This window comes from Pezoporus occidentalis, unplaced genomic scaffold (genome assembly GCF_034315485.1).
Source record: "Pezoporus occidentalis ecotype Australia unplaced genomic scaffold, CSIRO_AGI_Poc_V1 ctg108, whole genome shotgun sequence".
NCBI classification, from domain to species: domain Eukaryota; kingdom Metazoa; phylum Chordata; class Aves; order Psittaciformes; family Psittacidae; genus Pezoporus; species Pezoporus occidentalis.
This window is the reverse complement of record NW_026912865.1, coordinates 1,980,653-1,995,223: the sequence shown is the minus strand read 5'-3', so window position 1 is coordinate 1,995,223 and position 14,571 is coordinate 1,980,653. Positions and strand designations below refer to the sequence as shown.

Here is a 14,571-nt window from a genome sequence, read left to right as displayed (position 1 = left end):
AGAGACAAGGACAGCTTGACTGGACAAGAGCAAGGGGTCACGCTTCCTAAATTAGTGAGGCAGAAGGTCTATTTCCATCCACAGAAATAGCCTCCTCTGGGAGAAGCAAGGACGTCAGTGCTCCAGATTCTCCATGCTACTGGACTACCAAGCAATAGTAGCCAAGCACGAACTTCATCTGTTCTTGCAGGGCTTACACAGCTAACCACAACTGTACACTGATGCTATCAGGTATTCTGTAAGTTCAGGCTACTGTTTTTTGGCAATGGTTGTAATGGTTACAAATCCTAATAAACCATACAGCTTACACGATTCCAAGTGATGACATTCTTCATAATGCAACTTTTAATCGGTATTGGTTTTTGAAGAAAGTATAGTAAGGGATATGATGTTTCTCTTTCACACACAGAGAGCTGGAGATACTGGAAATGGTACTAAAAACTACAGGAAAATCCACATAAATCAGGTGTTGATCTCCATTACGTCATTTTCTTCAACTTACATATTTTCAGCAAAGAAGAAGTGTGCCTTATGCTGCATCTCTTCCATAATCTCTCTTTTCCAATTTGAAGAGTTAATCAGCATGTGTTTGCGGCCCAGCACAAGCAACCGCGTATTCTTTTTTGCCAGGTAGTTGACAGCATTGAAGAGCTGCAGAAAACAAAGCAAAACCACAGATTCTATTAGCTGTAAAAACAGAGTGACAGGAAACAATTTCACACCTGTGTCTCAGTTAGTGGGACTTCTACCATACCCTCATTTCCCACAGTTCTTAACTGCAATACGAATGGAGTAGATAACTAATTTAAATCCCTAATGACAAAGAAAAAAACCCAACAAACCGTTGTAGGAAGCTGCTCTCAACCACACAGAAAATGCATTGCTATTATAAACTTTTCCCAGCTCTTACAGCTTAAATGACATGAATGAACTCAGGAAGAGTTGTACGGAGATTTCAGAAATTCACAGTCAGCCAAGGGAACTGAATCACATTGGGATTTAGGTAATATCTACTTTTGGAAATGATTCAGCACTGAAACCTTTGTTGGTATGAGAGGAGGACCAAGCTCTAAATCATCCTGCTTTTCCAGCCCCACCTGTTGTCGAAATTGGAGAACTACACGTGATCTGGGCTGCCCTATGGGGAAGAAGCAAGCAGTAGTGAAAGGGTAAATCTGCGGCCTCAGGATTAAGGGTTTATGAAAGCCACATCCACACCAGCCTCCCACTTATGAACCAACATCCTGAGGTAGCAAATTCGCTGCTGCGCCAGCTTCTCTTCAGAGGGACTTCTCACCAGGCTCAGGGATATGCCTGTTTGGCAATAAATGCTTCTCAGGATCGGAACTTGTGCCTGCAGCATTCCCTCTCTGCTTCACCCAGTTTGGCTGGTATTCAGCTTCCAGGTTATTCCTGTGGACTGTTTACAAAGCAATGACATTTCAATTCTGCCCAGAAAGAGAGAACTGTTGAGACTGAAGCATCATGTTTGAAGGCCAAGGACAGTGCTCAACCACCAGGGAAAGGCATTTCCTAATTTTTACCTGCATTTGCTGCTATTATTTGTCAATACACAGCCTCCTGATTTTTCTCTAATCCCTCTTCCTACTTTTTCTAGCTACTTCCCTCTCCCCTATTTCCTTTCCTTATAATACCTCCAATTGTCTTTCTCCTTCTCTTGCTCTTTTCTCTCCTTCCCTCCTATTTGTGATTTTGATCATTATTTGATATCATTATCTTTTGTCTCAGGGACTACAAAGAATTGTTCTTCTAGCTCTTGGGTCTAATTTACAATACATTTAGTTTGATCTACCTGCGAGTATCACTGGAGAGGGATGGTCCCACTCAATCCTCTCTCCAGTTGCACATTCCCACTACTTCTGTTGTGTCAATCTACCCATGTTGTGTCACAACTACCCATGAGCTCATTGATCCAACAAAAGAAATATTTTTGCAGGGTTGAGCCTGCAGCCACACAACTGATAGACCTGAGTCAAAGGCGATGACTGATGTTAACATGTTGCTGGAGGCAGTGAGGAGAGGAAACTTGGGACTACCCCTCTCTCCAAAGGACCTGGAGATGGATCAAATTAACTGTGAATCTGGATCTGAGGATTTGAGAACAGGACAGATTTTCTACATTACTTTTAACTGTTGACCTATACGCTGCTGTTGCCAGCATTGACTCTGATGGACTGAAGGCTCTGTTTTCATGGAAACACAGGGTCTCAGTGCTAATGCAAAGTGCAAGAGCCTAACAGTACCTATCAGAATCGACTTCCTGCTTCTGGGAGATCGCACTGGACATCAGCTATGCATGCATACACTCTACTTTTTCCTGGTTAAAACAAACAGGACATAATGTGAGCAGGAAAAGGTCAAATGCGCTAATTTCTGCCTATAAAACATCATGTAAAAATAATAACTCCATTGTCTCCAGTGCATGACCTGAATCTTTGGAGATACGTTTCAGAATTCTTACTGGAATACAGAATTGAAAGATACAAACAAAAGCCACCATTTTTATGTTACTGGAAAGCTTTCAAGGTAACTATATTATATAATAACATATCTCCTCATCTATGTCACATAATTTATTTGATTATTAAAAGAGGCGGTTATTAAAATTTGAAAAACAACTTCAGTTTTTCAATATTGACATATCTTTTTGTAATGTCTCCTCTGGGCAGGGGATCATCAATTTTACTTGTTTACAGTCAATTTTATTTTCCAGTTCTCATGCACTGGCCCAGTCCTGCAAATAGTTGGGATATCAAAGGAGAATCAAGTTTGTTAAGATGAATTCATTAAATTTAATAAAAGCTAGGAATGTACCTACTGCATCCACACACATTTTCATGTAGAGAAGTCAACCATGAATAACTCAACCCCTTACAAATTCCATATGAAAATACTTTCTCTTTTTGCCTAGTGTTTTGCTACATTAAGGGAAGGTTAGCATGTGAAAAAAAAACCAAAACACAAGCTTGACAGCAAGAGCATCCTAATGGTACAACAGAAGAAACAAGTCCTAAAAGCACACTATGATTCAATTAGAGTCTCAGGAATGTAGCTGCACTAGTGGTATTGCAATGTCAACAATGAATTGCCGGGATTTGAACTCCTGGAGTTTACCCCCAATAAAACCCATGGAAACACCTTTTAATTACACTTATGGTTCAACATAAAGGCAGCTGGATTTCCAGATACAGATTGGTCAGCTGGGGCTATTCCCAAGTTTATAAAAAAACCTGACTGGCTTGCATCCAGATCCCTTAAGTCTTTCATTCTGAAGGGTGTAACCAGTGGTACTTCGTACCTGTTACTCATATGGACTTTCTTCTCCTATGTATCATCAGCGTATGAAGTCCTCTAGTATGAAGTACTTCTGGGAGGTTGGCAGAAATTAGCTACAGTTTTGCAATGGAAAAACTCAAAATAAGCTTAAATTATAGTAAAATTAATGGGAATCACATTAAAAAAATCAGAAACTCCTGCTAGCATACCAGCACACTGTCTCTCCTCTGCTTACCACAGAGATGAACCTTTACTTACACAACTAAAACACAGAAGACAGAAATTATTTTTGCTTTCACAAGATAAACACAATTTTGTTCTCCACACTCCCTGGTCTAATGCAACTTTACTAAAGAGCATTTAACCTCATTTTAGGCTTAACAGGGGTGGTCTAAGGGAGTCACAGAAGTTACATGGGGAGTTTCCTAAGTGTGTCTACTCCCACATCTTCTGCTTCTAAAGAAAGGAAGACATGAGACACACAGTAACACTTGTTTTAGTCATAGAGGAAACTGAACATAATACTGCTAACAAAAACCCAGCAGTCGTGATCTCTCACTTACAAAAGCTCAAGTATTTTATTAATCTGGTATTTCCAAAGGTTTCCTAAAAATTGTCTGCCACTACGCAATGCAAACATGCTATATGCTGTAAGCTCTATGTAGATGCACCCTTTAAATGCTCCACATTATTTAGGCAGCAAACATCATCAGATGCTGAGTTGGATAATCTGTTCAAAACACAATCTGTATAAAACATTAAAAAATACACAACATATACAATATACACACATTCCCTATGCTATTCATGTTCCTGTGAAAGAGGATTACAAAATCAGTGCAAATTTTCCCCCTCTCCCCCCGTTCTGCAAATACAATCCATTTATTGGGCCGTGTTGTCAACTAGATCATGGCAGGATCATCACACACCAGGGGAGGAGCCTCTGGATCAGAGGAGCTGGAATCGAAAAGAGGTGGAGAGGCAGAGCTGTAGGCCAGAGAATGCTTACTCCACAGGATCATGCTGATGGTGAACTTCTCATATAATGCAAAAAGCCCAAGCTTTGCAAATATGAAATAAAGCAACTGAAAATGCTGTAACTGGGAGCATTTTAAAAATCATTAAGTTATACCTTAAAGAACCACTCTTCAGGTGAGAATAATATTAACAGTTTTCCATCAGAAGGGAACTTTTCTATACAATTTCCTGGAAATTGTTTTGCAGTGACCCCCACATTCATAATTCTGCAGAATTTAATGGAGATCAAACACTGGGAGAGCAGGGAATCTTATTCACACTGCAAGATTAATCCTCATTCTTTAAATTTCACAACAGCCTTATGAAGTAAATGCGTCATTACATCTCCGTTTTACACAAGTGCATAATGGAGCACAAGGAAAACAGATTAATCACTCTACCTCATACAAGGAACTATGAGCAGAGCACAGTACAAACTTCCTAGGGCTTCACTGCCCATCACCTGTTTGGATCACTAGATCATGCTGTGCCAACGTGTCCCAGTTTCAAAGGTTAGTTAGTATGTTATAGGACAGCTTTCTTGAACACTACTAGCGGCTTCCCACTTGTCAGATGGGAAACCCCTAAACACTGCTGCTGGGAGACACACCATTCAGTGATTCAGCAAAAAGTGGCTCACCTGTATACAGGTATAGCATGATGAAGTAATCACCCCAGAGTTTAAATCAGATTTGTTATTAACAAATCATGTTTGCCATCCTCTAAACATCTGGTTTCACTAACTGCCATTTAAAAGCAAAACATGCCTACAATCAGATTATCTGCTAATAACAGCAACAAACTCCTCTATCACTGTTATTTTCATCTGTTGCTATTGCTGCCTCCCACCCAACAATGTAGCTGTGAAATTGTAGAGGAAACCCCAATGCTGACCACAGGTACATTGCTGCCAGAAGTACACTGTCAGGTGGGGCTGAGCATGAGCTCCAAAGGTTATCCAGGAGTCAATTCCCATCATCGCCACATTAATTTGACTTACAGTGTCATCATTTTTAGTTCCCATGTTACATGTTGTAGCCAAAGAAGCTCAAAAACCCAAGGGTGCTGCTTGCAAGAAGGCTGGCCCTTCTCACTGAGCCTGGCGATTTCACCAAAGCAGATTCAACACCATCATCACAGCACCAAACACAACAGAAACTGCTTCTTACATTCTCTACATTATTACTGATAACACATTGTAAATTAGTCTCAAAGTCTTTTTTACTCAACTGCAGGCACAGCATACACATTTCTTTACCTCCCTAAAGCTTATCTGCCCATGACTAGTAAGGGGCAGCTACTTAGAAGGGAAAGAAAGAAAAAAAGAAGGGAAATGGATGAGTAAGTAACAGTGACTAAGCTTAATCAACCATGTTTACTTTACACTTTTGAGACAGCCAACAGCTAACTCTTGGGAATTATCCCTTAAGACACTGGGGATCTCTCAATACTGCAGAAACAACATCTTTGAGAATGTTTGTATCCTGTGTTACTGTAGAACTATTTAGATTGATGAACACACATTATCGTGCAACTTCATATATCAATGACAGTAATCATGCAATGTTTAACATGTTTTAACCTGTCGACATTGACCCCACACCTAGAATTGACTTATTCTCTCTTGATGCATTAACTAGAGATATTTCTTAACTCCCTATCACAAAGGCAGATTATTGATTAAAAAGGAAAACTAAACCACAGAAGTGAAGATACCTGAGCTGATTTAATATATATTGAGGATGGTATGGTAGCTTCATTTTGCTCAGATGAGGTGATGCCTAAATATAGCTCTGCTGCTTGTATTCAGAGGCATCCTGAGGATGCTTTTGCAGCCAGGTCCAAACTGACTGTGTACTAAAAGGCACCTGGTGCTTCTTCACAGCCCAGTGTTCCCAACGACTGGAGGACCTGGCTCAAGTGTAGCACTGGGTAAATGTAGACATATTACTTCCAGGTCAAAATGGATTATGAGGATACTCCATGGACTGAGCTGATGGACAAGCTAAGGAGTCCTCTTGAATCCTGGAGAGTGGGGAGAGTAAGGCAGAGTAACTGTAAACAGATTTTGATCAAGTACAGGTAGGTTTGGAAAGATTCCTCTTCCTTATCTTCTTTCTTGCAACAAAAATACCAAGATCTTGACAATACATATGGGCATCTTACATGGATTATTTTTTTTATCCAGACCTCTCCAGAGTGCTTACTGGAGATCTGCAAAGTATTAAAGAGTTACCAGTATCAACACTCCACCCCAAGGAGATGAGCTAGGGAAATGTTTCTTGCCATGTTTATACAGGAGTAGAAAAATAAACATGTAAAAGCTCAAAGGACTTGAAGTTTTAACTATGCATTTCCACATATCAATACTGTCCTTTGTTCTTATCCTCAAATTCTTTCTGCCTGCACTGCTGTTTCTTCAACAGTATTTTCTTAATGATCACCAACATTGCTTCATTGCAACAGGTACTACATACATTATCTTGTTTTCTTGAGGAAGCAAGTTACATGAAAATGAAAAGGTATGAGGCTTTACTTATTTTTGTATAGGCTTCAGAAGTGAAATGTTACCTATCAGAGCCATTGACTAAATAGAAAAACTGCCCCAGCTGAAGTCACAGCTTCAGAAATCTGCCTTCTCTCACTGTAAAACCACTCTTTGCTATTATATTTGTTGCATTTCTACTATTATTGTAGCAGCTGCATACAACAAGTTAAGGCCGTAAGATAATTTCTTTTATCATTTCTCATTCCAGAAAGAATCACAGAATGGTTTGTGTTGGGAAAGACCTTAAGATCACCGAGTTCCAACACGCCTGCAATGGGCAGGACACCTTCCACTGGACCAGGTCGCTCAAGGCTCCCTCCAACCTGGCCTCGAACGCTGCCAGGGATGGGGCATCCACAAAATCTCTGGACAACCTGTTCCAGTGTCTCACCACCCTCACAGTAAAGAACTTCTTCCTTATGTAAAAAGTTAGCTATTAGAAGGGAACATTTGTGAATTAAATGCAGCAGTGCCAGTCTTAGACTTTCACTGTGTGGGTCAGAAGTTATATTTAAGTACTGAAAATGAAAACGTGAGCAGGATCGTTGGGTGGTGATGGCAGCAATGGTGATGGGATGTTATGAAAATGAAAGCACAAGCTTGACTGATCCTTTCCATAGATAGGAAATAACTTGGTGCAGGACTGAAATTGGCTTTGTAAGACTGAAACTGACAGTTTAAAAGATACCAATACTTTAGCTCTCACCACTGACCTATGCAGACGTCTGCACGGCATCACTGACCTAAGTCTGATGTTAAGTGTTTTCCCCCCTCTCCAATTTGTGGTTGAAAAAGCCCCAAGTGGTACTTTTATTATTTGAGAAAGGTGCTGCAGCAGCTGGGGAGATCAGTTACAGAAGGCACAGGCATGATGCTGTTCAAGGCACATTAAACCCATGCTTCTGCAGTGACATCGTGTGTTTTAATAAGAACTTGACAGCTCAAAAAAACTTTCAAATAAAGACTATTTCTATGCTCACAGGTCAACACGTATCATCCAGGTAGAATGACATGATAACCAAGGAAACCCATCAGTACATCTTTTGCTTGCAGTTGAAAAAAAAAACACATTAGACTACAACCTGCAGCAAATATTTATAACAGTTTTCACACTGCTTTTCTTCTGTTTCTCATTAGTACTATTTTTCAGGTGCCTGCTATAGATTACTGTTCAGAGATAAAGAAGCTACCTTCAAAAACAATTGTTCCAGTAAGAACAATTTTTCATTTCTTAACACAAATTAATACATTAATAAACACTACTTGAGTAGTGATTGCTCTTTGAAGGTCAGAAAGATGAAAAAATTGCTTAATATGAAAGAGAACACATAAAATGTTCTTCTTCAACAGCACAAAAGTCAGCAGAAGCAAACTAAAGCACAAGGGTCTGAAGTGGAGAAGAAGCTGTGTGGTCAGTCAGGCGCACCTACCCCAGGTAGACCATGCACCAAGGCCTTCAGCAAGGAGGGACCAAGGAAGATTAATACTGGTAAGAGCATAACTGGTATTCATCAGGCTGCAGAAAACTTAGGGGACTTCCATATACAGCAGTACACCTTCCCTGCCAGTCCCATGAGACAGAGGTTCAACTGTCTTATTTGGATCAAGGCTTTACGCCCTGGTAAGCAACAGTACTGTTCCTGTAAAACCAGCAAAAATCTGATGCAGACTGTACTTGTATCACGAGTGAATGCAAACTATGGGTCAGCATTATTTTTCTTAACACAATCATGATTGTACATCACTGCAAACTCATGGCATTTTACTACTACTAACACTGCAGGCAGTATCTCAGCCTGGAGATCCTGGGCAGTGAAGGTCTGAAAGCCCCCCACAATAGCTACAATCCACAAGACCTAATTTACTTTGATGCTTTTAACTTAAGTTTACTGATAATGTCCCACAATACTCAATAGCTGGACACTGGGCAAAACACTCTTTTATTCGAAGTACTCTTCTTTCACTCAGAAGATACATCAATTTGACAAACAGATAATATCGTCAGCTCCTACAAATTAATTATGGATGATATCTGGCATTTAGCTAAAAGATCCACCTCCTGGGAACAAGCATGTATATGAAAATCTTTGTCTACTTAGTCATTTTTTGACCTGGTAGTGAAGATAAATAAGCTTGACAATATGAAAATATGAACATCAAAATGGCTTAGACAGCCAAAGCCAAATAAGAACCAACCATCCCCTATTTCATAAAACGATCTATCTTTCTAAAGCAAATTCTGGGCTGGGGACTCAGCACTGCGGTTTCCAGATATCTGTGTATGACTATACTGACCAACATACTGGAGGAATTCTTTTGCATCTTTCCCTCCTTTTCCATTTCCGTGAAAAGGATGCAGATACCCCCCTAACAACTCTTGGGGCACCTAGGACCAAACAGCAGTGCTTAAGTGCAAGAGAGAGCTATAGTTCCAGGATTATTTTGTTTAATGAATTTATCAGATAGCTAAGGGTTAAAACACTGTGTTGTGTTATTGGCTATGTTAGCTAGGCTGCCAGAGTGAAAGAGCTTGTGGAAATGAGAGTGCGTGTGATTGAGAAAAAAGAAATCCCTAACCTCTAGCATTATTATTTCTGAAAGCCTGTCTGGGGACATCCGTTCAAAGGAACATCAGAGCTTTTCACTCTGCAAGGCATGAAGTATGAAGATACATACAAATCAATGAGAACTGAAAAAGTCAAAAGCCTCCAATTCTCTTTTTTAAGCCACTTCATGTAACTATTGAGGCTTAGGGCCATCATACGTAAATGGATTTACAGTGCAATGTTGTACAGATATCAGGTAAATGACCTCAGATGCTGAGAGCAGCATAGTGACATTAACATTAGACAAGCCCAGGATAACTACTCCTAATAAGGAGCATGGTAAATCAACAGCATTAAGACTGGTTCAGCTCTATAATTACCTCTTGCAACCCCCTTACTACTCCTTCATTTTGTTTATTCAAATGTGTGGCAACTTCAGGCTGTGGTGGAATTCCAATCAATCAATCAATCAATCAATCAATCAACCAGGTAGTAGTGTAGGTAGTATTCAAGGAATACCTATCTTTCACTGTGCTCTCCTCAAACTTGCACTGAATGTAGAAGCTCAGATTCCAATGAAACACAGCTCTAACGAACACCTGCATCATATTTCTACTACTTTCTTTTTTTCAGCATATAGTGTAAGCACTACCTCGTTTACCTAAACACCACACAATCAGGGAATAAACAAGGAGAGAAGGCATCAGCAAGCTTCATCTTCCCACACTGGTATACCACGTAAGTCAAGAACAACCCCACAGAACCAGTGGAGCTGAACAGGCTTTTAACTTCTGTTAGAGAGCTTATGGCACACCATGTACACAGCTTGCTCATGGAGCCATGTCAACACAACTCCTTAAAAGCTCAAGACTCAAAATATTAGAGGCAGAAGAAGTTCTACTGCCAACTCACTGTTTCCTTTTTGGCAGTCACAGAAGCAAGTGGGCAAATGAATTAATGCTGGATAATGACGAGGACAGGCATAAGCATCACTAATATTTTCTGATTTATGTAAAACAGAAGTTGTCATCATTAGTATGATGGAAACACAGGTCCAGTTTTAACAGTCATTACAGGAAACACTGTGCAAACATGCGACAATGCAGCAGCTGGAAACGGTAGAAATTATTTGGAAATACTAGTAAGAAGTATCAGTTAATACTTCACAAAATTGGTTGGAAAATAGAGTATATTATGTTTATATAATTTTGACAACCTCTTCAGCTTCTGACTCACCTGACTCATTATAACTTCAACACATTTCCAGCTAGAACTATGAAACGAACTATTTGGATCATAAAAGGACTGGTGAATAATAAATCAGTAAGAAACAGCACCACAAGCTAGTATCTCTGTGTGTAAAGGAAAAACCAGCAGATAGTTGTAAAGATTAGTACGAAATATGTAAATGATTTGAAGTAGAGAATTTCTCAGGAAGAAGGTTCCCTAACAATGAGGCAGTAAGCACAATGCCAGAAATTAACATTCAAACTTATTTTATATCTATTTTTGGGACCATATTTAGAAAATAATACTTATAGAGAATATAAATGTTTATTTGATAAATGCATATAAAAAGGAGAACATAAATGACGCTTTTTCAATGACTAATTTTTAAGATCTTGAGGTAGGCATATGTCATGGAGGATGGGGAGTGGAAATTTCTACTGTATTTCAGTTAGGACCATGGCTACTAAGAAGTAAATACATACAGTTTTAAATATTTAGTTCATTATCATTTAGAAAATACAAGCCAGGAGATCTAAAAAGCTGTAAAATCATGTAAGCAACAGGGAAGATCAGGTGGGAAAGCAAATAAGGAAGTGTTTAGAGTTTCCGCAACTAAAAAGGAAATTATCTTGCTTTACAAATGAAGATAGGGATGACCTTACACACAAGATCAACCTCTGTAGCCACTGACATGCTACATTAGCATGACATGCATATGAGGTGACCCAGCAGATACAAGGCTCATTTTCAGGGAATCCTGCAACTCAGGACTTCCTCTGCAGTTTGTTTCAGCTTGGGTCATCTTATTATGACTTTACTCCTAGAAGCATCCCCCAGATGCCCAGATTTCCCAGAGTTCATTCTATCTGACATAGGAAGAACCCATGTAGATTAGCATTGCCTGTGCCAGAAATCAGCCTATGGGTTGTACTTATTTTTTTCTTCTGAAAATTGGAAGGACAGCAGCAGCAAAAGTAGCCATAGCATGTTTAGTATGTTCTTGGTACTTACATTCTTACTGCGTCACTCCTGTTCCTCATATGGCAACAAGCAACAAAATCATTTACAAGTCCCAGCATGTATGATAATAGCTTAATTACATTTTGCATGGATAGATCAGGTCTGATTGTAACCATTAACAGACATGCTTGCAAGGCTTCTAGGCATTTCACATCTTGTACTATGCCAGACCACATTTCAATTGCACCGGTGGTGGGGAGTTAAGATAGATGATGCCAAAACACTGTTCCCTGATCCTGCTCTCTCTGTTGCTATGCTGTAATTTAAACGCAGCAGAGGTCCACCACACATCATCCATGTAAGACTGCAATGGATTACTGCAGTGGCACACACAGCCTTTATGAGGTGTAGTTGATTTTTTATTTTATTTAAATCTATTTTATATTTAAAGTCTATCATTCCATCTCTGACACTTAAATAAGGAAAAATAGTAAATTTATTAGGAAATTTCATTCTATGACAAATAAGTGAAAACTTCACAGGAAACTTCAGCTTGTTATATTAAATACAGGTAACCTGTAAGACAAATATACTTCAAACTGAGTTGCTCACAGTCAAACAGAAGATCAAGCATGGAATTTTAATTCTGGCGAAACCAGTCTCCTAGATTCAAATAGGAGTTCCTATTTCCATGTTCCAGACAACACAAAACAATCAGTTTATGAGGAAATTTAGATTAAAAGCTGTGAATAATTGTACTTGACCTCCTATCAGTGTAAGATTACAAAAAAAAAAAAATACTTTAACTTTGGTTTTAAACTTCACTGCAGGTTACAGTAATTTTATAACCTCCATTTAAATATGTTTAATTACCTATATATAAATGTCTTTTTCACTCTTGCTCTACAAAGCAGAATGCGACTAGAGGAAAAAACCAACAAATGCAGGCTAATAGACTGCTGAATCATCAATCAGCATGTCAATATACTGAAATCCCTGGGAATAACCTAATGTTCAAAAAATCTAGGCTTTCATAACTTCATAAATAAATCCAAATGCAGTTTAGGCTCCTTCAGATAACACAGCTTCCAAATACGTTTTCTTTCCTACTTTTACTAAAAACCAGCTTATCAGATGTAAAAGCAAAGTGTGAACCAAAAATTAATTGCTTTTCAAAATATATAAATAAATTCAGAAGTACATGAATGAATGCAGACATTGTTCTGAGGATCTTATCTATATTACCTTTAAGACAGCACTAAACCCCAACATTTCTCAGGCTCAAATAAAATATTTATTCTTACACAGAACTGGCCTTCACATTTTTCTGGCCTGCTTCCCACATCTTGATAGCACTATAGTCTCTCACAGTTATGAAGAACTTTCATACAAGAATCACTTCTAAAGAAGCAGTTCAGTTCCCTAAGATCAGGTTTCAGTTTTGGAGGCCCTGTACACCTCTTACTGCCACACTGATAACAATTCCATGATCAGGTGAATCAGTTGGGCTGCCCAAAGAAAACTCAGCTTGTGGTTTTGAAGGGAGAAGTGAAAGGGCAAGACTGAGACTCATCCAGTTCAGAAGATACCTTCATTTGACTTTATCGTCCTGATTTTAGGAGGTCTTCTGTACAACACACAACAAACAACCTGTTGCTACAGTTACCAACTTCACTGGGACATGAATCATCAAGGCATGTTGAAACATGGAAAGTTCAGGTTATAGGATATAACCTGAACCTTCAGATATAAGGAAGAAGTTCTTTACTGTGGGGGTGGTGAGGCACTGGAATGGGTTGCCCAAAGAAGTGGTAAATGATCCATCCCTGGCAGTGTTCAAGGCCAGGTTGGACGGAGTCTTGGGCAACATGGTCTAGGGTGAGGTGGCCCTGCCCATAGTAGGGGGGTTGGAACTAGATGATCTTAAGGTCCTTTATAACCCAAACCATTCTGTGATTCTATGATTCTGCTCTGCTGAATTTCAAGTTTATATTCCTAGAGATTAGAAGAATTCTTGGTATGAAAGATACGATGCAATTCCCCTCATAAAAAAGGAGCACTTAGGTGCTCCTGTCCTTACCTTTTGATTTGCTGTTGTTGCCAAATACAAAGGTAGAAATTAAAAATACCAGACAGAAACCAATAGAGATAGTCAGCTGAATCACATTGGGTTTATTCAGTTTTATAGCCCAAACCAGAGGTTACAAATAGTAATTAAGGGGAGGCAACCCCAGGAAGTGTCTGACTTCAGGAAAAAACAACAGGGAGTTGTCAAAATGCCTGACAGTCAGATTTTTTAACCTGCTTAGTTACTGCAGCTCTGTTCTCCTTACCAGGAAATGCAAAATCAGACTGGAAACCTATGAAAGGAAACGTAGTAGCTTAGAGTCAACCATTGAGGCATTTAGTCAGGGAATCCTGACAGCTTCCCCATTCCCCTATTTCAGAACGTTGGAGGTTAAAAGTTTTGAGAAAATTTCCCTGCCGTATTCACAGGTAGCCAATCTGACTTTGTATTTCCTTTCTTAAGAAGTCCTATCTACCTTCGACTCTCTCCTCTCAGTGCTGCAGAAGCAGCAAAGGATGCTGGAGCATACCCCTATGGGAAGAGCCAAACTTAGTGGCTAAAGTTATGTAGTCAACATGTGTGTTTCTTTGATGAAAGAATACATGCCAAGCACTTGCAGGAGTACTTCTAGAACACACCATTTGTACTGGTATACAAATCTGAATGTATTACATGACCTTTTATTTTTCTTTTAGCCACAAATGGAAGCTGTCAGGTTTCAGAAGAGAGCAGGCCAGGCCTCTTCCGTAGGTTTCACAGGCAAGTCAGTCTAGTGTCCTTCACCTCCCCTGAGAAGCTTAACAGCCTTGCTTTTCTGGATCTAGTCACCAAAATTTTTGAGCTTTATCTATTCTATTTTAGGATGCCCCAATATAGGAAAGGAGGGGGAAGATTTCAGCATATCA

The 14,571-nt window shown here is 39.4% G+C and overlaps 1 protein-coding gene across 2 annotated transcripts in view; it reads right to left on the bottom strand.

The window, feature by feature from the left end:
* Nucleotides 1-14,571, bottom strand: part of PRORP (protein only RNase P catalytic subunit) — a 46,613-nt gene that overhangs the window by 3,256 nt on the left and 28,786 nt on the right. For both annotated transcript variants that reach the window (XM_062623339.1, XM_062623330.1), the window contains exon 6: nucleotides 503-651. In XM_062623339.1, the coding sequence (XP_062479323.1) occupies nucleotides 503-651 (149 nt within the window). The remainder of the gene's footprint in view (nucleotides 1-502; nucleotides 652-14,571) is intronic.